This window comes from Strix aluco, chromosome 15 (genome assembly GCF_031877795.1).
Source record: "Strix aluco isolate bStrAlu1 chromosome 15, bStrAlu1.hap1, whole genome shotgun sequence".
Lineage (NCBI taxonomy): Eukaryota > Metazoa > Chordata > Aves > Strigiformes > Strigidae > Strix > Strix aluco.
In genome coordinates, this window is record NC_133945.1 from 5,941,623 (window position 1) to 5,968,388 (window position 26,766).

General features: G+C 56.2%; 2 protein-coding genes across 2 annotated transcripts in view; one reads left to right on the forward strand and one right to left on the reverse strand.

The window, feature by feature from the left end:
- Positions 1–7,455, reverse strand: part of RAB26 (RAB26, member RAS oncogene family) — a 32,577-nt gene extending 25,122 nt beyond the window's left edge. The window contains exons 1-2 of the mRNA XM_074841154.1: positions 7,222–7,455; positions 4,516–4,626 (exon numbers count right to left, since the gene is read on the reverse strand). Coding sequence (XP_074697255.1) covers positions 4,516–4,626; positions 7,222–7,455 — 345 coding nt within the window. The remainder of the gene's footprint in view (positions 1–4,515; positions 4,627–7,221) is intronic.
- Positions 7,456–21,983: 14,528 nt separating this feature from the next.
- PKD1 (polycystin 1, transient receptor potential channel interacting) overlaps positions 21,984–26,766 on the forward strand; it is a 99,022-nt gene continuing 94,239 nt past the window's right edge. Inside the window, exon 1 of the mRNA XM_074840957.1 lies at positions 21,984–22,250. Coding sequence (XP_074697058.1) covers positions 21,997–22,250 — 254 coding nt within the window. The 5' untranslated portion in view covers positions 21,984–21,996. The remainder of the gene's footprint in view (positions 22,251–26,766) is intronic.

Sequence of the window (26,766 nt, forward strand, 5' to 3'; positions counted from 1 at the left end):
GGTGTGCTGGGGCCCGGCAGATGCTCAGGGCATCCACACCTCCCTCCCGTGAGTGCACGGACCAGACATGCCGAATCCAGACCGTGGCCAGTGTTAGTTTGCACACCCTGCGTGGCTGGAACGAAGCTTTCCATCCCCTCTGCAAAGTTTAGCTCGCTGAGGGAGTCAGCAGGCAACCAGCAGCTGCTGTTTTGCCAAAGGAAGGTGCACCCCACCCCCCCCCCAAAAAAAAAATGAACAGAGATGCAACAAATCTCTTATGCAGAAAATCATATTATATACCACTGATTCCACCCCCGGAGCAGGCACAGGGCTGAATGTAATCAAGAGTCCTTAAAGCTCAGGGACACAAGTGACAGCTTTTATCTTCAGCGCGCAGCAGCCGTCCCGGCGGGCAGATTAACTGCGGCACGGCCAAGGCTGGAGCAGCAACGCGGCTGCTGCCGCTCGCCCCAGGAGGCTGAGGCTGGGGGGAGCCACGGGTCTCTGTGGGGTAACAACCAGCAGAAAGCCCCCCCGGGCACGCTGGTGCAAAGTGGTGGTCATCAAAGCTCAGGCTTCGGGGGCAATATTCCCTGCGCCCAGCTGCCTGCTTGGGAAGCCCAAAGCTGGGCTGAAGCACCGGGGCTGGCTCACTCCTCCTCCTCCTCCCACAGCGCCTAAGCATGCTTTGGGCAGGAGGATGTTGGTTCGCTCCCTGTCCTTGGGACAGCAGGAGAGGAGCGATACCCCGATACACCTCGGAGAAAACAAAGACAACCCGCCCTGCTCTGAACTCCACCGCCAAAGCGCTTCCCAGTGGTTTCATCCCACTGACTAAGGCAACCATCTCCCCTGCTAACGAAAAGAAACTCATTAGCACCTCTTCCCAGGGAGAAAAGGCTCATCTTTAATTTTTTTTCTTTTATGTTCTTCTCCTGTCAGGTCCAATTAGTACAAAAATCTTAACTCGCCCAACCCGCAAAGCTCGGACAGAGCGTGGGGCTGCGAGCACCGGTGGGGCAGCCCGACAGAGCCCGGCTGGCATCGGGGAGGGGGCACACGGTGGGCTCATGTGGCCCTTTGGTTTCTCGGCTTTGGCAAGACATTCCCTCCGTTAGTTAGCTGTTATGATGAGACAGAAGTACTGTTGACTGCACAGCTTTAATTTCTGTCGAGGTTTCTGCGTCGTTCCCGAAATTACAGCACAAGGCAGCTCCTTCAGTAGCACGGAGAAAAACGGGATTCACACCCCTGAGTGATAAACCTGCTCTTTTCCAGGAGACCCTTCTCCCTCAAACCCTAACATAGGAGGTTAGAAAAGCACACACAACCTGCCCCAAACCTGTCCTGCCCTCGCCGGCGGGGATCTGCCTGGAGAGACCCGTCCCCAAGCAGAGGGGTCTGCCGAGACCCCTCCAGCCCCAGGGAAGAGGAGGAGGAAGACCTCATGCTGCAGCTCAGCACAGCCACGCCATGGCTCAAGGGGGGGGAAAATTAAGCCTGTTGCTACCCAGCAATGGCTGGAAACCCTGAAGGCGATGCCTGCAACCGAGACGCCAGTAACTCGGACAGAAGTTTCTGGACAGAAGTTTCTATTGCTCCAAGCGAGCCCCCTACTCAGATGAAGCCCCTGCTGGGAGCGGGACCCCTCACCCCAGGGCTCTGCTTCGCCTTAGTGGCACCCACAGCAGGGTGGGGGGTGGTGAGAGGTCACCCCAGCAGCTCACCCCCAGCCAAAACCTTCTGCTCGGAGTCCTGCCTGCCCTGACACCACCCTGGCTGAACAGGGGGGCTGGTATGTTCCCGAGGAGTTAAAGATGCTCCCCCAGTAAAACCAATTTTCAAAAGAAGGAAAGCTGAAGGACTCGGCCTCTCCAAAGCTAGAAGCCAGTAGGTACCATTTTGATGCATTTTTTTAATACTACAATCATCTTTATTTCCCTAGCATCAGTGTTTTATTTTCCAAATATATTTAGATCAACATTGTTCTTTGTTTAAGAGACGATGATAAACAAACACAATGCAAGAGGTTCTCCCTAACATAAAACAGTAGGAGGGAAAAAACCTAGGGGGCCATTAGGAATTGTAATGCCAGATTAATTTTAAATGGATTTCTATTCATTTACATTTGCTCAGGCCTACGTAATCCATTAGCCATAGCTTTGTGTGTATCTAATGATTTGACAGCCTCAAAAACGAGCGGCTGATCCTGGAGCCCACTGGGACCAGTGGATAGACTGGGAAGGGAGGTGGGGAGCAGCTGAGTGGGCGCAGGGGCTGCCCCCCAGTCCAGCTCCATCCCATCCCAGGGTGCTTCGCAGAGACCGACCAGCACCGAGAGGAGCGGAGACAGTCCTGAAAACAGCAGCAGGAGCCAGGCAGCTCTGTCCCCACGATGTCCCCAGCCTCTCCCCGGCCGAGCAAGGTCGTGCGTGCACAGGAGCGCAGCTGCCGCACGCCCTGGCCTTGGGGACGTCTCCGCTGCCAGCGAGGCTCAGCAACTGCCACAAACCCCACCGATGCATCAAAATAACGCCCTGGGCACCAAAATAACGTCCTGTGCTCGCTCAGCGCCTCTTGCGCTGGTCCAAGGCGAAGGCAGCAAAAACCCAGCGACCGCCTTCCCCAACCACAACCGCCCGCTTGCTTCAGCCAGAAAACCCAACGCCAAACTCTGGGATTACAGAAAAAAAAAGGAGCTGTGATGTGACAGTTTTGTTAATAGATAGACAGAAATTAAAACCAAAACGCACTCTCGCAGCAGAAGCCTCCAGCGTTACCACCCCAGAGCTTCATCTGCATCGTGATGCAAACGGCGAGAGGGGCACAATTACACAACGCCTGCAAACAGGATTATCTTAATGGAAACGGAGATGTACGATCAAAAAACTATTTCCATGTCCCCCTCAAAATGATGAGTGCCTTACAAAGATGAGAATAATGACTTCTAGGGCACGCACATGATCTTCCCCACTGTATAATCTGCCCGTTTCAAAACAATGTAGCTCTAGCAGCTCTGTTACAGAAGTAAATTAACCCTAATTTGATTGCTTCTCAGTAGCAGTCGTTTCAGTGCTTTAATCAATAAGTCACAGGATTTTACGACTGCCCCTGGTATCAATCATTGCAATCAGTAATAAAACGCTTTTCATTTTAATAACACCTGAAATACCGTGTAATTACCTTTGTATAAAATTATGGACTCCAATTTACCAACCTCATGGAGCCGCTGCTGCAGCCCGCAGCGGCGCTCTGCACCGAAAGCCTCTTTGCAGGAAAGAGCATCACTCTCTTTCTAAAGGCTTTCTGAGCTGTCCCTCATCTCTTCCACTTGTCACTGTACCAGCAAGTTATTATTCACACCCCGGCAAAATAGCTGGTTGCAAGAAGCACCCACCTCCCAGAAATCCCCCGAGAAAGGGGGAGATCTGAGATCCCGCTGAGAAAAGGCAGTTGGGAAGATGCAACACCGATGCGTGGCATCACCACCAGCTCTTCGCCGCACCCACCTCAGCACCGAAATGAGCCGAAAGCCGTCGCACGGCGAGACGCCGCGGCCGCTGCCCCGATGGCAGGGCAGGGAGAGCAGGGAGAGCACAGCCACTGGGCACGTCCCTTGTCCCCAGGAGGAGCCTGTGGCACCAGCCAGACACCCTGGAGGGGTGGCAAGCTCGCAGTTTGGGGGGAAGCAGATGGTTGGGGAACTGGTGAGGGACTGGGAGCACCCAACCCTCGGGCCAGTGCCCCAAGCCAGGCGTGCTGCCGGCTGCTGCTTTGGCAGCACAAGCTCCTCGCCTGCCCTTCGCAGTTCTTTGATGCCATCTCTGTAAAGCCACCATCCCCGGGCAGCCCCCCCAGCCCCCCAGCAAGGTACCACTGGGGAAATGCAGCCAAAAAACACTTCAACGGCCCCCCCCCGGCTCTAAGACATTCCTGCCTCGCAAAGGATGCTCTGCCCACACCAGGGCATTGCAGGATGTGAGCTGTCTCCCCTCTGCCCCCCACATCACCCCTCTGTCGAGCAGGGTCCCATGGGTGCCATGCAGCCCCGACACGCTGCTCTCGGGGCTCTCCCGGCACCAGGATTCTCTGACAAAACAGTTATTCTCTGAAAGCTCAGGGACCCCTCGCTCAGAGGGAGCTGGGCCACCCCAGCACCACCCCCCCACATCAGCACCCCAAAGCTGTGCTCAGAAGATGTTTCCAGGGGATTTTCATTTGTGTCAGTTTGGGTTTTGTTTGTTTTTTTTTTTTTTTAAAAAAGAACCAAATAACTCTTAAAAACACTGAAACTGACTTAAGGAAATATTGTCACTGGGCAGCAGCTCAGGTCTCAGCAGTGGCTCTTACAGGAATCACCCCCAGGACCCAGCGCAGAGGACACACTCCCCCATCCTCGTGCAAAGCGGTAACGAAGAGGCTTTAAGGGGATTTAAGTCCTCAGAGCAACGTTTTATTACTCCCTCTGCAAAAGCCATCACTTACCTGCCAGGCCGAGCGGGGCAGGAGCTGAGGAGCCCCCCAGGCACTTACCCTGAAGTCGATTCCAACCGTGGAAATGAAGCTGCCGGCCAGGAAAGCGCCGTCTTTGAACCGCACCAGCAAGCAGGTTTTGCCGACCCCTGAGTCGCCCACCAGCATCACCTGCAAGGGAGGAGGAGGAGGAGGGGGCATTAGACACGGGGTTTTGGGAAGGAAGCCCCACCACAGCTGGTACCTGTCTCCATCCCAAAAGCCCCATCCCGGGAGCAGGCAGCAGCTCCCGTATTCTTGAGGGGAAACGAGCACGTGCAACAGCAACAGACCCAGGGGAGAGAACTGGGGATTATTCCCCCCTGCACTATGAGTGTCCCTGAGCACTGGCCAAACTCAAGACACATTCCCCCGTCCAGTACTGAACAGATCCCCCATGGGGGCACAAACACCCCCTGAAAACCAAGAGGTGCTGTCTAGGCGAGGCAGGCGGCGACCCGATGGCTGCAGGGCCCTCGCAGTCCCCAGCGTACCCACCAAACACCCCGCACCCCACCGTGTGGGAGCTTTCTGGGAGGGTGTCACTCCCCGCGGGGAGACTTCAGGGGGGCCCCCAACCATGAGCACTGTTTCCAGGGGTGCCCTCTGTGAGCAAACTCCTTCGGCGGGACACGCACAGCCTCGCAGCCGCCCTCCCGGTCCTTGGCAGATGCCGAGAGAGCAGCTCCCGGTGTTGCCTGCCTCAGTTTCCCCACCCAGCAGCAGCTCTGGGTGCAGATGGGGCCAGCACCCACTCTGCCACAAAGAAACCACGGCAGAGCCAAAGCTGCTCCCAAACGCAGCTCCCCAGAGGCTCTGCTCAAACCACAAGCCCTCCCAAGCCCTCCGACCCCGCTCCCCTCAGCAGGACGGCGGCTCCCCGCCGCAGAGAAACCCCAGACCATGCAGCCGAGAGGCTTCTGTGCCCGCACCGAGTTGGACGGCGTCACACCAACATGTCAGGGCTCCCACTAGCCTTCCACAAGCCATTAGCCCGTGACCAAACTGGACTGGTTTTAAGGCAAGCACAGCCCTGGGTCACACCGAACTCACGCAGGGACCCGCAGAAGCCCCTGGCTCTCCGCAGTGTGGCCTCCCGAGCGGCGGCAGCAGTCCCAGCCGCTGCTGTAACTTGTTTTGGGGCAGGGGGGGTGGCCAGGGTCTTGGCCACGGTGCTCCATCACCATGGTACCGAGCCCCACGCACAGCCACACTTCAGCACCACGGGGTTAGGGGAGCCAGCGAGGCCACGGATGTGTCTGTGTGAAGCCAAGGGAAAGGGAGGAAAGATTTAAAAAAACAAGTCATTTTTGGTACAAAATAGTAGCATTGATTTTTTTAAAAAACTTTCCAGACCTCTGTGCTAGAGCAGGGTGACCTTTAAGGCAGTTTCTACTCGCCCAGCACCACTGCAGCCTCACCCGGGGCAGGCAGCAGCGCCCAGGACCAGGCTCGCACTAAGGGCTCGGCAATCAGGATCCAGTCCTGTGGCCGGGACTTTTGTTTGGGTACTGCCTCTGGCAGAGCTCGGGACCCTCAGGAGAGGGGTAAGGGAAAGAGAAAGTTTAATAAACCAGGTTTTTACTGCATACGAAGCAATTTCTCTCTGCCACTGGTTCAAAACCAGACAGACCGTTAGCAGAGGTTTTGGCTACCTGTCACGTTTGGGCTTATCCAGGACCTCGCTTGGCTCATCCTGGTGCCTGGGCAGGGAGAGGCGAGCTCAGGGAGCCCAGGACCAGCGTGAACACCGAGATGGCTCCATTTTAGGGAAGCTGTTGAACCATCACTGCAGCTGTATCCGCACCAACCGCCTACCAAAGCCACCAAATCCACCTCTTCAACACCCCTCAGCTCCTACTCCACGTCCCAACTCTCACCAACGCGACTGCCACAGGCACCGAGCTCTCCTGCCAAGGCCGGACTTGCCATTAGCAAACACCATCATCTCGGAGCTCGATCCCCCGCACCCGGGTAGGGATCTGGGTTCAAAATGCAGCCGGATGGGTTGCGCTGAACTGCAGCCTCAGCTGGAATCGCTAAGTGAGCCCCATGCTGGGGCATGATGGAGGGGGGGTTGTGCAAATATGTTTGATCCGTGACTTGCTCGCCAGCATCTGAGGTGGCGAGGAGAAGCCATCTGAGCCCATGGAAGGGAGCACAAGCTGGAGACGATTCAACAGCAGCCTGAGCGGATTCGATGCGACTCAGGGAACGGCGTCATCCCGCTTTAACGAGGCAGAGAAACGCGGGCGTGAAGAGGGACCAGCAGGTTACAATAACTCATTCGAGCAGAAAACCCTTTTGTCACCACTTGTAAAAGTTCCGCAGAAGTGGCCCCGCTGCTGAAGGCTCTGCGGGCGCAGCCCCCACCACCCCTGGAGCCCCACTGGGCCTGACCCACTTCCAGAGAGCGGGGCAGCTGCTGAGGAGGGGGGATGTCGGGGCTGGGAGAGAGGGATGGAGGGAAGGAAGGAGGGAAGGAAGGATGGAGCGAAGGAAGGAGCGAAGAAGGAGGGAGGGAAGGATGGAGGGAAGGAAGGAGGGAGGGAAGGAAGGAGGAAGGAGGGAGGGATGGAGGGAAGAAGGAGGGAAGAAGGAAGCGATGCCCACCCGCTCCCGGGCACTTCTCCGGCAGCCGCGACAAGCCCGCCCCGGAGTCCGCACCCTCCGGACCCCTCCGGACCCCGCGTACCGACCTCCTCCCCCCCGCCCTGGTCCCCGCACCTTGAAAGCCAGATCGTAGAACTCGCCGCTGCTGCTCAGCGAGGGCCGCCCCCCCCCCGCCGCGCCGCCGTTACGGGGCAGCTCCGGGGCGGGCGCAGAGCCCCGGGGGGGCGCGGAGGGGGGGACGGCGGCGGCACCGGCACGGCCGGGCCCCGGGGCGGCGGCGGGAGGGGGCAGCGCGGCGGAGGGAGCGGCGCCGCCGCCCTTGCTGCGAGCCGCCTTCTTCCGCGACATACCGGGGCCGCGCTGGGGCGGGGGGGGGGCCCGGGCTGTACCGGCCGCCGCCGCCGCCTCCCCCGGCCCGGCCCGGCCCCGCCGCCAATGGCAGCGCCGCGGGGGCGGCGGGGGGGGCAGGACGGCTCCGCCCCGGCCCGCGCACCGCACCGCACCGCGCTGCACCGCACCCGCGGTAAAACCGGGGAAAAGGGGCGGGGGGGGGGGAAGCTGCGCACACACGGTGCGCGCGTGGGGCTGCGACACGTGTGCGAGGGGAGCGGGGGGGGGGGTGCACAGGAGAGGGGTGAAGTGGGGGGAGAGGGGGGGGGTCGCACACGCCGGGGGTGAAGTGGGGGGATTTACACACGCGAAGTGAAGCGGGGGGAGAGGGGGGGTTGTACAAGCAAAGGGTGAAGCGTGGGGAGGGGGGGACCAGACGCGAGGGTGAAGCGTGGGGGGGGTTGCACACTCAAAGGGTGAAGCCAGGGGAGAGGGGGGTTTGCACACTCAAAAGGGTGAAGCTGGGGGAGAGGGGGGGTTGCACACGTGGGGGTGAAGCGTGGGGGGGGTTGCACAAGCGAAGGGTGCAGTGCTGTGGGTGCTCACACACACCCACGGGCACATTTGCACCCCAGGAAGCAGCGTGGGGTGCCCCCCCGCCATCCCCCTTGCCCCCCCAGAGCCACCCCCACGCCCCAGCCCCGCGGAGGGTGCCCAGCGGGGTTTGGGTGCAGCTCCCCAGCCGGGTTTGGGCTCCATCCCCCAGCAGTTGGGGTCCCCGCAGTCGGGGCACAGTGGGGGGGGTTCACTCGAGGCAGACACGTCCCTGCGAGGGGCAGAACCCGGGGGGGGTGACAGGCTCAAGTGTTCCTAAAACGGGAACCCGCGTTATCCCCAGTTTGTGTCAGCAACTGGTTTCAGTGAGCAACACTTGGCGAAGTGTCACCTGAGGTGCTTGCGGGTCCCTCGACTGAAATAAATGTCTTTAGCTGTGACATATTTCCAGTGGTGCGGCCTCCTCCTGCCTGGAAAAGGAGGCTCCAACAGTCACATCGGAGCAGGAGCGGAAAATAAATTGCTGTGGTGAGAAGCCTGGCAGGTGCACGATGATGTAAATAAGTTACAGCACTTGCACAGGAGTGGGGGGATGGCTGACACGGGGGGTTCAGGCAGCCCCCCCAAACCCAGGAGCTCAGGTGCCAGCTGCGGGGATGCTGAGGGGTTGCTCTCGCTGTGGGCACGGAGTTTTTCCCCTTTGCTGCCCTGGGAGCATTTAAATCTACAGTTAATTCCTGTTCTCTGGCCCTAAAGCACCCCAGCGTGGGGGGAAAGGAGCGGGCAGCAGAGCTCTGGTGGCTTTGGCCACCAACAAGGGAGATGAGCCAGGTCAGGATCGTTCCTGGGGGAGATCACCCTTCTCCCAGCCCTGGGCATGGCCACAGCCGTCGTGGGCCCCGGGGAACGCCGAGGAGCTCTGGGTTTCCATCACCCCTCCGACACAGCTGAGGCCAAAGGAGAAGCTCTCACAGGGGGAGGCTTATCGCCCCTCTCCCCTTCGTGCGCTCTTCATCCCGGTGATCTAGCTGGGAGATGGAAGACCTGACTCGTCAGAGCAGACTCGATGCCAGGACTTTGCACTATAATCTGATTTTTCCAGGACAACTGCAGTCAATAGAGGCCGAGGCCTCGGAGCAAAGTGCGATGCTGGAGCCTCTGTGGGGTTTTTCACTAGTCCCTGTGCAGCGACAAGGCCGTGGTGGAGCTTTTCCCCGGTGCTCCCTGCCCAGCCCCAGCACCCCACACCTCCCCGCAGGCCATGAGCACACGGAGACTTTTCCCCCTCTCTCAGCCACAGGCGATGATGATGGAAATCTCCATCAGCAGCCTCGTGTCCGGGAGCAAACAAAGCCAGCTGCTTATCGCCGCCGCATCGGGGCAACGCCGGAGGAGGATGGCCCCTTATCACAGGCGGCAGCGGGGAAGCGTGCCTGGATAATTCTGCCTTTACCAAAGGTCGTGTGCTCCGGCGCCTGCAGCGCTGCTGCTCCCCGCTGCCCCCAGCCCCCCAAAACTCAGCCTCGTGCAGCACCAGAGCTCAGAGCGCCGTCTCCACGAGCACCACAGGGAGAAGCATCTTCAGCAAGTTTCTCTCTTTTAGAAAACGTGTGTGCAGAGACACAGTCTGCTCAGAAATCACAGTCACGCCTGGAGATGTTGCTCCTCATATAGTTACAGGAACTAATCAGATAACTGCAGCTGAACTAAGGGGGATATATTTACTAAAAATAGATTAATGGAACAACAGACGCCTGAAGATATGGCGTGCCTTGGGGAAGCAGGACTGCGGTATCTGGCAGGGCTCTGAGTGGGGCCGGCCGTGACAGCGGCTATCTGTTACTCTGATACATCTACGTATAAGCAGATTTGGTTTTTAAAGGCAGAAAATGAGCTCGTCCCCATCAGGGCTGTCATCCCAAGAGGTCTGTTGTATGGCAGTGCGTGGGGGGCTGTAAATGCGAGGACTAAAAGGCAGCTAACGCCAGCCACTTCTGCCTGTGCCGACAGCTGAGTGGCAGCCCAGGGCCCATGGGGGACGGCACCTGCCCATGGCTCGGCCGTCCCTGCCTGGGGACAAGGCTCTGCACCGGGCTGGGGACACGGAGAGCCTGCCCGGGGCTGGGCGCCGGGTTCCGGCCAGCTGCTCCACACAACCGCCGTGCTTCGGGGGTTTAAATCGAGCTGTTTTCTTTGGCGTGGAAATTTGCAGGGTTCTCTGCATGCCAGAAGCTGCATGCCGTGCTGGGAGCCAAGCGAGATGTTTTGGTGTGAGGCCATCGCTCCTTCCTCCCGCCGGTCCAGGTTGCTCCATCGCTGGCTCACACCGCAGCTGCCCTCACGGTCCCCCAGCCTCCGCAGCTCCTCACCGCTCCGTCCCCTGGGCAGGGACGTCCACCGTGTCCTGGCCAGGCTCTGGCCGTGCCTCTCCCGGTAGCCTGGGAGCATGCCGAGCCTGCTGCCCTCCTGGTCCCAGCTCCCGTCGCCAGCTCAGATGCAGCAGACAGGCTGCAAGGACGAGCTATTCCCACCAGACACGATGTCAGCTGCGCCGTCTTGGAAGATATTCATCTTCTTTGCCTGGTGGCTGCAGGAAAAACGGTGCAGGCTCCTTCCCCGTGCTGCTGGTAACGTGGCTTGGCTTGCTGCTGCTGTCACCTGTTGCAGGGCCACCAGCCAAGGGTCAGGGGACTTTTTTCCTCATCACAATTAAACCTGGCAGCTCTTCCCACTCTCCCAGGTCCTTTGCCAAGGGCACAGCTCCCACTCCAAAGGGGTTGCAGAAGGAGGCCCCAAGGGCTGTGGCATCACCTAGATGGGGGGTGCGGGAGGGCAGCCGTGGCCAACGCTGACACCACACTCACAGAGCTGACTGCAAAATACAGAGAGTGCGGTTTCATGTCACACACAAGCAGACATCCCCCGGAGGTGTCAGATGGAGGGGCCAGCCCTGCTCCAGTGGGCATCTCCCTGCGGAGCAGAGTCCGTGCGGGAGGCGCAGGACGTGTGCAGGAGGTGGATCCCAGCACCCTGCCATGCTCAGCGGGCGAGGGCTTTCTCTCTGCTGCCCTGGGAAGGGCCCAGCCCACGCAGTGCTGAGCAGGCACTGTTCCCTCCCTCGCCATTTATTGTTCTTCCCTCCCCGTTGCTCACTTACCTTTGAACACTTCAATCTCGTTGCCTTTGTCAGTGTTGCTGGCTTTTAATTGAAATTCCTCAGACATCTTCTCATCAACGCAGCCCATCGGTTATTTTTGTGTGGGAAGCGATTGTTTTCCTTTTGCAGCTGTGAAAGTTAAATTCCAGCGTTTCGCTGGGAGACTGCTTTTGTCTCTTCCCTTTCTTATATTGCCAGACCCAGTCTTACATTGCAACCCCCCTTCCTTTGGCCGGTTATTTCATTTTCCATCTCTCCTGTGCACAGTCCCTCTGTTTCCATCTCGGGCTCCTCCGCTTCTCTGATCCGTCCTGAAGGGCAGCTTCCACCTGCGGCTCCCTCCAGCCTTTCATCGCCGTTTTTATTTCCTGCAAAGCACCCAGGAGGTTTGGAGAGCCCAGCCTGTTACTAAGTCTTCGCTTCTTGGAATTCAAATCCATAATTTATTTGCAAGACGAGCTGAACACTCTGTGCCGTGGGGCTCCCGCCAGTGGTCTCGGCCAGCGGTGCCGGTGGGCTCTGCGCTCCCTTCGATGCCAGTGGGTCCCCGGGAGGTTTGGGGGTCAGGAGGCTGCAGCCCACCACTGCACAGGGCAGCTCTGGCACGCTGCAAACCAGCCGTGCAACCAGGCTGGCGGATGCGTTTAAGGGTCATTTAGATGAGCTGTTGGAGGATATGGTGTAGGGGAGAACTTTGTAGAGTAGGGCTGATGGTTGGACTCGATGATCCCAAGGGTCTTTGCCAACCTGAATGGTTCTGTGATTCATGTGTTGCAGAAATTGCTGTTGTTGGAGCAACTTGTGGTAAAAGCAGCAACTGGCTCCCCAAGGGGGTTTGTAAACCACGGAGCTGGTTAAATACTGTTGTCTCAGCACAGGCAGCCCAGGGGCAAGCGCCTGAGCACTCCTGAACTGCCCCCATTAGCCCCTTCTCCCTCTCAAAAAGGCAAAGTCAAGGGAAGAAAACATCTTTCCTGGCACTCTGCAGCCCACGCCGGCAGCAAAACACCACCCAAACCACTGCCAAGACATCACTTCCATGGGTGGTGGGAGGATGGGGTGGGGTCTCTGCCCTGAGCGCAGCCCCGCGGCTCCAAGTCCTTCCCCAGCTCCAGAGCCCAGCAGAGCTGCCGAGCTGAGGTGGCCTGGTCCCCTCCTCCAGAGCAGAGCAAGAGCCCATCAGTGTAACCGGCTGTCCTGGGCTCAAGCTGGCAAACAAGACATGGGGTACAGCTTCCCGCGCTGCCCTGCTCCAGGGCCGGCACGCTGGGATCACCCGCGGCATGGCACTGCGACTGAGCAGGACATGGCACGGCTGCTGGTACTGACTGTAAAATAAAACAGCAAGCACAGGGACCCCCCTTGTACCTGGAGGGTTTTGCTCGCTGCAGGTCAGCATCCCCCATCCCTGCCAGCAGCGTGCTGGGACACAGGCCCTGCCTGGCACGTCCCCACGGGCATCCCCAGGGAACTGCGGTGCTGCCCTGGGCCCCACCGTCCCTTCCTGCGCACAAAAAGGTGATCGTGCCAGATCCTAATGAGCCTGCGCTGGGCTGAGGCCAGGAAATTAATTTTCCTTGTGCCAAGATTGAAACGAGCCAAGGTTTCAGCCAGCGGAGGACCGAGCGCAGGAAAGTCCCCAGCTCCAGCAGCCACCCACGAGAGGTTTCAAACGTGATGAAGAGTTGGATGTTCAAAGGGCCTTTGAAACGTGTCCCACTGAGATAGAGGGAGAGCTGAGCTTTTATTGCTCAGCCTTCCAAAGATGAGATATTTTCAAGCTATTGGGTATATTTTAAATGCTTTTCAGACATGCCTCAGCAGCATCAAATATTTTAGAAATATATCTCAGCTTAAAACTATCCAAGACACATCCTGAGATAGGGAAGGGTTAGAGCATGGCTACAGTTTCAAAAACAAGCGTACAAACGTCACAAGGTGCCTCCATTGTTCGTGCACACTCAGCCATCTCCATCCCACGTAGGTTCACACCAGTCAGACACATCTGGGAGCATGAGCCCGACTGGTGGCCCTGAGCCTGGCAGCTTCCCGTTGCATTGCTGGGCTTGCCTGCACCTTCCCCAGCACATTCCAGTCCCTCACCAGACAGGGATCCTGCTCCATGGGCAGGGCCCTGGGGAGGTAAAAGCAAATCCACCTCCTGAGGAAGCTGCAGGTGCTGGGGAGCTGCAGGGTCCCCTCGTTTGTGACTGGTGAAGAGCTGGGCTCCTGCTTGCCAGGGGAGATGTAGATCTGTGCCTGCAGCTTGTTCAGCCATTTATCAGAGCAAATTGGTGGCAGATCGCTGATTAGACACGGGCAGTGCCAGGTGGTATTTATCAGCCCCAGGATCAATAGCTTCTGTCTCTCTGCTTGTCCTCTGACACACCTGCGACGACAATCCCCGGTCTGAGCTGTTAGCAAGAGGCACTGCTCCAAGTAATTAATAATCCGGACGATGAAGGTGCAGCTCAGAGTTTTAATGGTGTTTGTTAACATTTTCCAAGGCAGGCTGAACATTTCCTCTTAACAAAACTCTGGTAAAGTTTGGGCAATTACTTTTCTCTTCAAGACGACAGTGCGTGAGCAGCATAGCCAGCCCAGAGCCAGGCGCTTCCAGGCACCCTGTGCTCAGAAATGCAACCAGCTTCGGCAGCGCCGCTCCGGCAGCCTCCTCCTGCCTTCCCTTTTCTGCGAGTTTACAATTTCCTGGTCTGATTAAAAATGTTTCTGCTTTATTGCTGGAAGCATCTTCCCCAGCGAAGCTAAGGGTTGTCCCAGCCCTGCAAACATTTTGCCTGCAAGTAATTTGCTTTGCATTAGTTGTCCTGTGATCAGAGGGGTGAATCGCAGCTGAGTGCGCATGGGAGCAACCGGCTCTGCCCGGGGAGGGCAGGGAGCGAGGCTCAGCCACACACAACCAGCTACAGCCAATTCAAAGCCAAAAAACTGCTGGCAAGTGACTTTTCCAAGCTGGCTTCTCAAAAGCAGATGTGCTGTGGTGTGATGGGCCATGCCCCGCCAGCATTTCTGGGAACACCCTCTCGCCTCGCCAGGGTGCTGGTACCCTGGGCTTTACCAGGCTGGAGCGGGGTGGAAGGAGCCTTAAACTCAGTCTAAAACTAAGGATTTTGAGCCCACATTTCTGCCCCTGTGCCTCTCACTGCCTGCCCTCTGGCTTCAGCTTCATCAGCACGTTCACTGCGCTCCGCTTCGCGGGTGCAAATGGTTACAGGGGCCTCTTTGCAGAGTGGAGAGGAAGCCTCAGCCTTCCCCTCCTCTCATTGACGGCGTCTGCAGTGGAAATGGGACCATCACACCCCAAGCAACGCTTCTCCTGGGCTCTCTGCAGCAGGCTGGGAGCCTTCCCCTTGTGCAGGGCAGGGTGGTGCCCCCACGGTGGGTGCGAGAAGCGAGGGAGAGGGGCGATGGCTTCCCAAAGCCCCCGTGGGGGGGAAATGAGCAGCTCTGGCTGCTCCCCGACTTTTTACCCAGGATGGCTTCAACTCGCCTCCGTGAAAGATGCCAACTCCAGCACTGCAATGCCTGCTGACGGCGCTGCGACACCAGCATTGCTATAGCAACGGGCCCAGAGCAGCAGTGATTTGGGGGGACCACGCTGCGGCCGACTGGGTGCCACTGTCCCCTCACTGCCTGCTGCCCCGTCCCATGGTCAGCCCCAGTGCAGCGAGTCCAGGCCCCCGCGGGGCCGGACCCCCAGTCCTTGCAGCCAGCGCTGCCAGCATCTTCCCGCTGGAATTGGTTATCACCTCCCTGCGCTTTGGACTTTTCCAGCAACACAAGAAATAAGAAATTGGGGCTGTTGTGTCCCTGCTGCCAGCACTGACGTGCCTGCAGCTGGCAGAGGAGATTTCAGCAGCATCAGGTCGCAGGGGGGAGACTGGGGTAGGTGGTGGCCAAAGGTGACATAAGGCTAGCTCTGTGGCTGCAAGCCCCCTGCCATGCTGGCCCCGCCGCCTGGCCCCTGCCCCGAAGCTCATGTCCTGCTCGGCCGGGCTTTGCAGCACCAAGCACACTCCTGGGGAAGTTTCTGCTTAACAAGTGCCCGAGGACAAACCCCTTCTCCATCCACTCTGTCCCCAGTCACAGCAGCCTCTCCGATCTTGCCTTTGCTGGCGGGCAGGGACCTGCATATAGAAAATTCCGAAAATAAACCCCTCTGGGGTGCACAGTGCTTGTCGGGGAGCTGATGTGAGGGAGAGCCGAGCAGGAAGGGGCAGAGAGCACCCCCGGCCAGAAACCAAGAATCTGCAAGTTCAGCCTGATGGGAATGTCCCTCCATCAGCCAAGGACCCCCAAAAGCCCTGAAGATTGAAAAATACTCAGAGAGAAATCATGAAGTTTTATTTGTTTGAAAGAGTGGTAAATAAAAGCGGAATCGCCACCAATTAGTTACTGAGCAGAAAGTGTTGTCACTAAAACCGCTCGGCTCTGTTTTGCATTCACACTACGCCAAATGGATGAAAACGATCAGTGTGAATAAATTCACTTCCTGAGCTGAAACTGTCCACAAAAAATATCCAGAAAAAACCCAAGAGGGGCTTGTGCCGGTGCTGCTGACTCAGCTCAGCCCCGAGCAGCTGAAAATCCGGCACAAAAAGGCAACCACGTGCCTCGCTGGAGAGCATTGACCCTGTGCACGGTGCTGGGAGCGGGGGGGGTCTCTCTTCCAGCCGCCTGGGAGAAGCCGGGTGGCAGCGTCTCTCCAACCTGGCCGTGGGCACCCCACGCTGCTGGGACGGCTGTGTCGAGCTGATGATTCCTGGCCTTGTCCAGCCTGTGCCCAGCAGCCGCGGACCCGCAATCGGGAGCCATTTGGTGGGCAATTGCTGCTTAATTCATCCTGCGCAGGTTAAATCTGCTCGGGACGTGGTGTGAGATGGCTCTGCTCTTTACAGCCCCGAGCTGGGGTGATCGCCCCGCGCAGCGACGGGTCCCTCACATGTAGATGGTACCGACTGTGCGGATTTTGTGCCGTGTTTGGTGCATGCACACACGTGCAAGGGGGAGGCCAAGGGCAGGAGCTGGGGTCACCATCACCCCACGGCAGTGCAGGGATGGTCAGGGCTGCCCGGGGCTCACTGCACCCCACGGTGGGCTCTGTTTGCATCCCGTTTTAGGGCATGTTTTCTTGTGGGGCTGCTGGACCCTTTTCTCCTGGTTTTTATCCTGGAGGAGCGTGGGCAGATGGTGTTAGAGGGCACCAGGGCCCTGCAAACCAGCCATGGTGAGGGGCTGAGCCCACCCGCATCCTGCTCCCCAGAGCCGTTGGGGGGTTTGGGGGGTGATGGGGAGTTTATGAGTGATGGATTACAGCTGGGGAGCCCCCCCCAAGCTGAGAGGTGAAGCAGGAGCCAGGCCTGGGTGGAAGGAGATGGCTCTTGTGGGGGTCACTCTCCAGGTACCCCCTTTGCATCATGTGAGCGCAGCCCCTCTGCAGAGCAAGGGCCACGTGAAATGCAGCCTCAGAGCCACAACCTGCAGGGATGGAAACGGCCATTTATTCACAGGAGAAATGGAAATGTTCACGTCCTCCGGGGTACCCATACCCCCTGTGAAAGCACACGGGGCAGCTCTCTCCCCCTGGGCACCCACTGAGGCCGGGCTGTGCTCCTTCCCTCGGGCAGGAGTACTTTTTAAGCAGGGAAATCGTAGCAAACTGAGCCCTGCGGCCATATGTGAATACATCTGCCCTCCAAAAGGACCAAAACTCCTGGTTGAGGGGGCAGAAGGTTCAAGAGGGGTATTTTTTCCTGCCTTTTTCAAACCACACACAAGGTACAGAGGACACGTGCTGCTGGAGGCGGAAGGCTCCCTGTCCTGGCCCAGCTATCCTGGATCCGAACCAACCTCTGCCTGCACAGAGCATCCCCTCAACGGCCCACAGACACTCCTGGGTGACAAGGTGTCCCCACCGCTCCTGCCAACCCGCTGCCCCGTGTCTAAATGCCATGGAGGGTTCCTGGGCGAGAGAAAAAGCAGCAGTGTGGGAGGGCAATGCAGCGAAGAGACTTGCTCCCAGCGTGTGTGTTTTAAAAGCAGCCGCCATCACGTCTTACGTGAAGCCCGGTGCGGTGCCTGCGCGGAGGATTTTTGCAGCACACGGCTGCGGGGAGCACAGCTCACTCCGCACCGGGGCACTGCAGGCGTGAGCAAAACAGTGCTTTGATGTATAGAAATGCAGTGCCGGAGAGGGGGTGCCGCAGGGTCCGGCCCTGCGCAGCGGGGTTTCAGGGTAGCCCGGGTGCTGCTGAAGACATCTGCGGCGCTTTTGGGATCTGGCCGGAGGGGCCCGGAGGCAGCAGCGACATTCCCGGCCGGCCGCAGCTCCGTCACGTTTTGCTGACCACAGTGTCTCTGCCGCTGCTGATGTTCTGGGTGCGTTCAGCCCGCAGGACTGGTGGGACGGGGAGAATTAACACCCTCTTAGTTGGGGTTTTAATTCTGCTTCAAGTAAACAGTGTTGAGAAACTCTCCGTCTGCTTGCCAGTAGGAGGAACCAGAAGAATCCCTTCCCTACAACGAGCCATTCCCGGCCTCGCAGTGAGCAACAGCCTCCCAGCCCCAGAGTACATTTTCCATTTCCATCATTTTCTGCAGTTTGCATTTTAAAACCCATCCCGACTCGGCGACAAGACCTTCCTGCAAGGCCAAAAATTGTGATTCGATGTGAACAAATGATTCTCTTGCAGCTGTATCAAGATTTGCTGTCTCCTTTCCCACTCACTCAATTATTTCCTTGTTCGTCGCCCTCATTACAGCTTGGCAGAGCTTTTGGGGGACAGCCCTTATCTTCTTTACATCTGCTGGATTACATTAGTGACTTAATCTGCTGATTGCAATCTATACACAGGATAATTTCTCCTTGCTGTTATCTGAAAAAATATGGGCATCAGTACAGAAGAAAGGGAAAAAACCCAACAAAAACAATTTACAATTGAGGGAGCGGAAATAAATACATCGTAGTCACATGAGGAAGTAGTAACCACTGAGCTATTTTGGGCACAATACATCATGCAAAAGATGATGTGTCTTTCAAGCAGATTTCAAGTCCAAAAGGCACAAAATGTTTTCGGAAAGTAGATTTTCACATACATTAAGTACCATGCCAAGGAGTGAAATCAGATGCTGTCAGGCTTCTTGTTTATGTTTGGCTAAGGAAAGCCAGAGCCCCAGCTAATATCGCCCTTTTGGTTTCAGCAGGACAATACACATCCCTAAAACCACGCAGGTGCTTACGGACTTTGCTGGATCAGGTGTGTCCTGGATCAAGCACACGAGGTGGAGCAGGGAGGCGGTGAGCAGCTCTGGAGGTGTAACACAGCCTTCGTAACCCGCCGTGGCCGTACACCCAGCGCTAGCGGGTCAGTGCCTTCCTCCCTAGAGGATCCTACGGGCCCAAAATCACAAGTGGCTTAAAAAATCCTACAGGATTCAAAACCAAACAGACTGTCACTCTTGGATAAGCATCCTCCTCTTTCCTGAGCTTTCGAAGGTTGCAGCGTGCCCGAGGTGGAGGTGGCTCAGCGAGGATCAGCTGTTTTCTCTTCAGGAAAGGAAAGATGCCCACGTTTCGCCAGCTCGCAGGAGCTGGGGCTCGCAGGACTGCCACAACCATCACCTGGCACACGGTGAAAACCCACGACCTGGCTGCAAAGCAAATGCGCACACAAGCATCCGCACATGGGATGATGCTGGTGAGGGTGTTTGGCACTAAGAGACAAGATTTAGGCAAGGCCAGCCACTGAGAGAGGCAAACATGCCCCCACAGCCCTCATCTCCCCCAGGTCTATTCTCAGAAGAGAAACAGCAGGGGTAGCAGGCTCTGAGGCTCCCGTCGTTCATCTGGTACCACCCTGAACAATTGTTCTGGCTTCCTGCTGCTTGTACTCTTCGGATGCTTGCAGACAGCTAGCATGTCTCTCTCCCACCCCTTTTTTTGTGTGGTTTCTCCCTTGAAAGCTGCCAGACAGATCTCCTGAGCCCACTGGTTGACAGGGCCCCACTGACACCACGCCTGCTGCAGTGTCAGGACGGTGGCTCCGTGACACACTCACTGTCAGGGTGCTGGGAAATGCACATGGGAGTGGCGAAAGCTGGCGGAGGCGAGGGGTGCAGCCCCGAGGGGCAGTGGGAGCTCCGGACAGGGGGAAGCCCCGCTCGGCTCTGCAAACTGCTTCAGACAAGTACAAAATGCCCCTCACCCTGGCATTGGGGCGGCTGGCTGTTCGGGGGGTGCAGCCTCTCTGCGGGTGGGTGAGTGACCTGGAGGGTGAGGGGCAGCCCCTCGCAGAGAGGTACTTGCCAGCCAGCACCTCCAGAGGTTTTCACAGAGACAGTTATTGCTGCAACAGCCGTGATCGAACAGACCGCAGCTTCAGTTTTGCACATGAGCAGTCCCAGGGGCTCCCGGGGACACTTGCACGCCTGACACCGAAGCTGAGCCGGGGTGATTTGCTGCACTCAAATGTTACATACAAATATTTTAAAGGGTGTGAATGGCTGCAAGAATTAGCGGAATCACATAAATGAAGAGCAAGATGCTTTTGTTCGCATTTAGCAAAAACCCTGCTGAAAGTTTTGTCCGGATCTGCAAATCTCAGGAGAAAGTGCCTTCGGTTGGTACTTTAGATATCAGCTCCACTGAGCAAAACAGCACCAGTCTCCGGAGGATGTGCAGGATTTGCTGCTCCGTTTTTGGGCGCGCACCTCTCCGGTGTCCCTTCCCAGGCTGCTCACTGCAGGGAAGCACCGGGCACTACGCACCCAGCCACTGCTTCTCCCCGGATCCCCCCGTCTTTCCGCTGCCCGGTGCCAGGCCTTCACCTCGCACACAGGCTACACCACACATGTTTGCTGTGTTCAGGGTGAGAAATCCCCGCTCGGCTGCACAGGAACCACCGGCTCTGGTTTGCAGAGTGAGTGATCCGGCACTGAACAAGTTGAAAAGCAACTTCTTCCGTGTTTTATTCGAGCTTCCTCGTATCCTCACCTCGGCTGATGGCTGGGGCTGTGTTCCATACATACCATCACACGGTAACACGGCATATATTAAACACTAACAGATTAGGGTCCCTGTAAAATTATCAGCTGTCAGACCTTCTCCACTGCTTTCATATGGGGCTGGGTTTGGTTTTGGAGAGGCTGGGTTTGGTTTTGGAGAGATGCCTTCTATAAGGACAGAATTACACTTCCTTTGGTTGTAAAGAGACTTTATTTTAGTCATATTCTTCAGTCACTTTAAACCAGAACCAGTTCCAATCCCTGAGGAGCCATCACAGAATGACAGGTTTGACCTCACTGGGTCTGGCCTGGTCTGAGCCATGGCCAGCACCCTGGGCCAGTGCAGGGTGCAAGTGGCATTGAAACCCAGTGACTTTGCTACGGTGAGCATTAAGAAACCACACCGAAAAAGGACCTGCCTTGTCCTTCACCTCTCCCCAAGATGTCTGAACTACCTCCGTGCTGCAGGCCTGTAACACGCCGTTCCCTGCAACTCTTCATGCATTCAGCAGCCTTGCAGCGGCCTTGGAGTGGGCGCCGGCCGCAGGAGCCGGGCGCCAGAAGCCTTCGGGGAGGCTGCGGGTGAGTGCTCGTGTGTGCAGAGGAGGGGAAGCTCCCCCCTGTAGCTCTGAGACAACCAAAGCATCTGTCCAGCACAAAACTCCACACTGTTTTGTCTGCCCTGCCCCGTTTTTGAGATGTCCCCCACCAGAATAAGCCCTGCCCCACGGGTTCCCCCTGTTCCCAGGATGCCCGTGTCCCCCAGGATGCTCTTGTCCCCCAGGAATGCCCCAGCCCATGGGAATGCCCGTGTCCCCCAGGATCCCCCCGCTCCTCAGGAATGCCCCTGCTCCCAGGATCTCGCTCCTCCTCAGAATACCTGTGTGCCCCGCGGTGCCCCCTGCTCCTGGGATCCCCTGCTCCCCAGGAATGTCCCTGCTGCCCAGGATGCCCATGTCCTCTGGGATGTCCCCTGATCCCAGGATTGCCTGCTCCCCAGGAATGCCTCTGCCTCCTGGGATCCCCCTGCTCCCCAGGATGCCCATGTCCCCTTGTGTTCCCTGGGATGCTCCTGCTCCCTAGGAATGTCCCTGCCCCTTGGGATGCCCATGTCCCTTGGGATCCCCCTGCTCCCCACTATGCCCATGTTCCCTTGGGATGCCCCTGCCCCTCAGGATACCCCCTGCTCCCCAGGAATGTCCCAGCCCCTCGGGATGCCGGTATCCCCCAGGATGCCCCTTGCTCCCCCGGGATGTCCATGCCGCTCGGGATGCCTGTGTTCCCCGGGATCCCCCTTGCTCCCGGGACACCTCGCCGAGCAGGGCGCCGGGAGGCCGCACGCCCCGGGCCCAGGCTGGGAGCGGAGCGCTCCCCTCGCTCCGGCCCTCTCCGCCGGCCGGGGCCGGGGCCAGCGCGGGGCGAGAAGGCGGCGCGGCGGGGGCGGCCCGGGCGGGCGGCGGGGCTGGAGCGGCGCCGGGTTTCCGCCGGGCGGGGAGGCGGAGCGGGGGAGGCGGCGGCCGCGGCCCGGGCGGAGCGCAGAGCCGAGGGGCGCCGGGCCGGGGCTGTCAGAGCGGCGAGCGGGAGCCCAGCGGGCCGGGCCGGGCCGGGCCGGGCGCCGAGCACCGCCAGCCCTGAGGGGGAGGCCGCCATGGCGGGCGGGCGCTGAGGCGGGAGGTGCGGAGGAGGAGGAGGAGGAGGAGGAGGAGGAGGAGGAGGAGGAGGAGGAGGGGGACGCGGAGCAGCGGGGCGGGGCGCGGCCAGGCCCGGGCCGGGCCGGGCCGGGGGAGCGGCGGTCCGGGGCCATGCCATGCCCGTAGGGAGAGATGCCTTTTGGAAATGGAGACACTGGATCACAGCGCAAACATGGCGTCCCCGCGGCGCGGCTGCCCCTCTCGGGTTGGTGTCTGCTCTGCTCCCTGCTGTGCGGGGGGCTGGCGGCGGCCCGGGCGCCCTCGGTCCCCTCTTGCCAACCCTGCGCCGCCGACTGTACCTGCACCGGCCCCTCCTGCCTCGTCAACTGCTCTGCCCGCGGGATGGAGCGACCGGGGACCGGCGTCCCGCCCGCCGCCACGGCGCTGTGAGTACCGCGGGGCGCGGCGGGGCCGGGCCGGGCCGGGGGCTCTGCTGTGGGCGAGCGCTGGCTGCCCGGCGGCGGCGGGGGTTTGTCCGCCGGGATTTCCTTGTTTTGGCTTGGGCCGTCGTGGGGATGGGACGTGTGACAGCGGGGACGAACGTGGGAGACACGGCAGAAAGTTTGCAGGGAGCCGGGGGAGGGGGGGACGGGACGGGACACGGACGACACAGACATGGGCAGAAATGGCCCAAAGCGAAGGAGGAGGGAAAAGGGGCTCAGTATGTGAAGTGAGGGGAAAAGAGCCTCAATATGTGAAGTGAGGGGAAAAGACCCTCAGTATGTGAAAGGAAAAGAGCCTCAGTATGTGAAGTAGAGGGAAAACAGGCTCAGTACGTGGGCCCAGCCTGGCAGCGCAGCCTGGGCTCGGCGGCTTTGGCTAGGGTAGGGCTAGTGCAGCTCGGCTGATGGCCCCCAAAAGTCACGGCTGTGGGGACACGCTCGGTTCGGTGGTTGGAGAAGCATCTTCAAGATTCAGCTCAAAGCGAGTCATCTCGTAACGCTGCTCGTGTCTTGCCAAGAGTTGGTGATGTGCGGGGCATGCTGGATAACACCAGCATGTGAGATCTAAGACAACCTGGCAGGTTTGTTGGGCAAACTGCAGGATTAACGTTTCCTGTGGGTACGTTAAAAGAGTTGGGGGGCTGCTGGGCCGGAGGGGCAGGAGGTTTCGTGTCAGGAGTTTTAATTTCTGAGGTTCTGGGAGGAATCGCAGGGGGAGAATGGTGTTGGGAAATGAGCAGTTGGTTGTGGTTTAAACACTGTTCTGTTAACAGAAAATCGAAAAGACTCAATTAACAAGTTCAAATGAAAATTTCTCCATGAAAGTGCTAGGATGGGATGACAGTTCTGTTTGTGTCCAGATGCTTGATTTTGTTGTTTTGGGGAAATCAGTTAAGTATGTGTCTTGGAGGGGTGTCAGAATGGTCCATGTGCTCAGTCACTTAAATAAAGTAACTGTATGATGCAAAAAACAGACTTAGGGGAAAAGTGGGGTTTTTAAAATTCATTTTTGAACCTAAATTTGTTTTCCTTAGGGAGCAGCTTTTCTGTTCTTGAGGAGACAAAAGTGTTGAGTGATTCATGCAGGAATAGATGTCGTGGGGCCCGGCACAGTAGAAAAATCTCACATGAGCTAATTTCTAGTACTATTTCTATTCTAATTTCTACTTCTAATTTCTATTACCCTAAGTTAAGGGTCTGCTTTTCTATTTGGGTATTCTTAACTAAGTTTCCACTTTCTATTCAGATATTCTTAAAGTAAGTCTCCACTTTCTAGGGTCAATATAGATTAAGAGATATTGCAGAAGTTGCAAAGTACGACAGTAAGCATTAAATTGTAGGTTGGCAAGATGTCTCTAGACTAACTTCAGGAGAATGTGCACGTCTCTAAATCCAGCAGACAAGGTGTTTTCCAACTGTTTTCTTACAAGATACGTTTAGACTTTTCTGAACAAGCTAGCCATTGTTTGTTGCAGAAAGTCCCTAACTGGGAAAGACTGATTTTTCTGAAGGGGTTTCTGGCGTTGCGTTATCTGTTCTCAGTTAGACGTGGGGATCTGCAGCTCTGGAGGCTGAATGTGCCGTTGCGACAGAGGTGGAACGTGCCAGCGCTTTGCTGGTCACTTGTAGAGCAGCCTTCTGAAGGCTGTGATGAGAAGTCCTTCATTTGGCTTTTTAAGGATTTGGGGTTATTACAGTGTGTTTCTAGGATTATTAATTTCAGTAGTAAGTGTTTGAGACTGTTTATATTATTGTTGTTCAGAGGCGCTGAGTTGTAAAAGCTCCCAGAACGTTTTGGATTAGATCCTATTATGCAATGACAAATTGAAGTTGGACATAAAGCTCTTGCAGGTCAACAAAACAAAGTGTCCGGAATACGGGAAGGGGGGAAGTTACTGAAGCAAATGGACTGAAAGGGCATGATAGTGTTACTGACATCTTCCTCCAATTTTGATAGAGAAATGTTTGTTTACAGCCCTGTTGAGAGCAGTGTGGTGAGGAGAAGAGCTTTTCTCTGCTGAGGCGTGATTGTCTTTGGAATTCAGACCGTAGAGTCATCTTTGTCAGCCAGCAGATCATCTTGTGTGTACAGTCACAGCTCGGCTGAAAAAGCGTGCGCTGGTAATGTCCTGATGACTGCTATAAGATGTGCTGAAGCGCTCTGCTGTGGCATATGGATTTCCTTTGGGGGGAAGTTTACTGCCCTTTTTGACCTTCTGATGACGGGAAAGAAGGCATGTGTGCTTACGTCATCGTTATAACCATGACAGATTTACAGATTCATTTCTGTCGGGATGAGAGGGTCTCTGGCTCGTGACACAGTGAAGTTATGCAAGAGATTTTGTCTATTCATTTCATGTTCCCTTTACTGAACGCTGACAGATAAAGTAAATAATGCTTTTAACGATTGCTGTCTATTCTCTCATTAGAGGAAAGCTTTTTTTTAATACCTCAACAAAACCTTTTTTTATTAGAAATGAAAACAGCCTTTAAGAAGGCAGAGTTCAGAAAATTACCAACGCCAAAGCTTCCTGATTCTGCTAGCAGTTGCACTCAGCAAATGCGATATCGTACCTCTAGCTGTAAGGCCTAGGAAATGAATTCCTCTCATATCCGACGTTATAGACGTAGCAACTTCGAAGAAATAAATGCCAACTTTGGCAGCACTGTTACTAGGAGTACAGAAGAAATGCCCCATCCAAAGAATCACTAAGGAAATAAGCTCAGCTGCTTGCAGACGCTACATACCTAGCTGGAAGCAGTCTCCAGGCAGACCGAATGGGAATATTGGCCCCCTCCCATCGCCAGAGTCGGGTTCTTGAAGTGTAACGCAAAGTCTGGCTGGAATCAAGAGCAAAGTCTGTTTTTTCCAAATAATCTGCAGTGCGCAACATAAAAAAACTATACTTCAAGAGCAACGCGCTTCAAGTGGCAGCATTTGCACTTCTGAGTTTCTCCGTCTGAGAAATGCTCTGATCTGATCTCTTTTCAAGTGCTCTGCTTTCAGGGCTGCGGATTTTATTTGCATTTACTTTGAGACTTAGCTGTTTCATGAGCTGGTATCGCTTCTTTCAGTCCTCAACTGGAAATAAACCTCATAAAGATTTTCTGACTTTCCCTTGCAAATATTGACTATTTCCGACACAACTTTAGTATCGTGGTGGTTTTCAAGTGGAGATTAGAATCTTGATTTAAAAGACTGGAGTTGAAACTCCCTTATTTTTCTGTCATTAATGTGGAATGCTATTTGTGGATGGGTCAGAAAGAGAAGCTGAAATCAGGAGCTCTGCTATCACCACACTCCTGCAGAAGCAGAAGCTTTGCAGATTTGGGGGTCATAACTTTCATTCAAAACCCAGCGGGGTTTTTTTGTGGATTTGGCAGCAAGCCCTGGGTTTACACTGCCTAGCCGGTGACTTCACCTAAGCAAAACTTCTTAAAATAAACAGATTTTATGATTCAGTAACCTACAGTCTGTGATATTTTAAATTTCAAGAGTTGGCAACAATCGGTAGATTTTGCTATTGTTACGTGATACAGTAAAAGCCTTTTCAAGGCTCAAGGTGTCTTCAAAAGCTATGGGAAAAAAATAATCCAATTAAAAATCCAATTTGGGTAAAACCACAAGCAGTGGAGTGTCTGTACAGTAGCGTCCCATCCGCAGAGGCAAAATAGCTTTATTTCTGTTCCTAGAAAAAAACTTAAACAGCCTGGAATGTCATTCTTACAAGAAGCCACATCCACAGTGAAAACAAGGCTGCGTTTCTCTTTTTAAAGAAATTTTGGAGGGGGAAAAAGGCCCAAATGAGGTGCTAGATAAATATTTTGCGAACGAGATTCATTCAGCCTGTGGAAGGGACCAATCACATAAGCAAGTCGTAACTATAGTTTAAGCACCAAACAAGGAGGCAATTCTGCATTATTCTATCGGAGCATAATGGTCTCTGGTGTTAGTGAAGTGTCACCGTAATGCCATTACAGCAAGGGCACGAGCAGAAGGTCCGTGTTGTTTACTGTGCCCCTTCCTAAAGCTTCAGAGAAATTTGAGTGCTGTTCCCATGACTGCGAAACTTACCTTTTTAAAAATTAAAACTTTAGCTTTTTTTTTGGCGGTGCTTAAAAATGTACTAACACAAATGTCCCGCTAGGTAAGAAAAGGCAGAGCAGTGGTGATCGAAGGTGCTCCTGCTCCGTGGCAAAAGCTGCAATTAAATAATCATGAGCAGCATCAAGGTGTCTCGCTTCCTTGACGTTGGCCCAGCGTTTAAAGGTTTTGCACTTTGCAGTTCGGTCTGCCTGCCCCTCCTGACCCCGCTCAGACCTTCATAGAAACGAACACCGTGTCTCTGCTCACCTCATCTTTTGGGCTTCCGTTGACATCTGGTGTATTTTTTCCCGTGTACTGTTTGCATTGATTTTTCCCTGTATTTCCTGCAATTTTTAAGTTTACTGGTGGTGT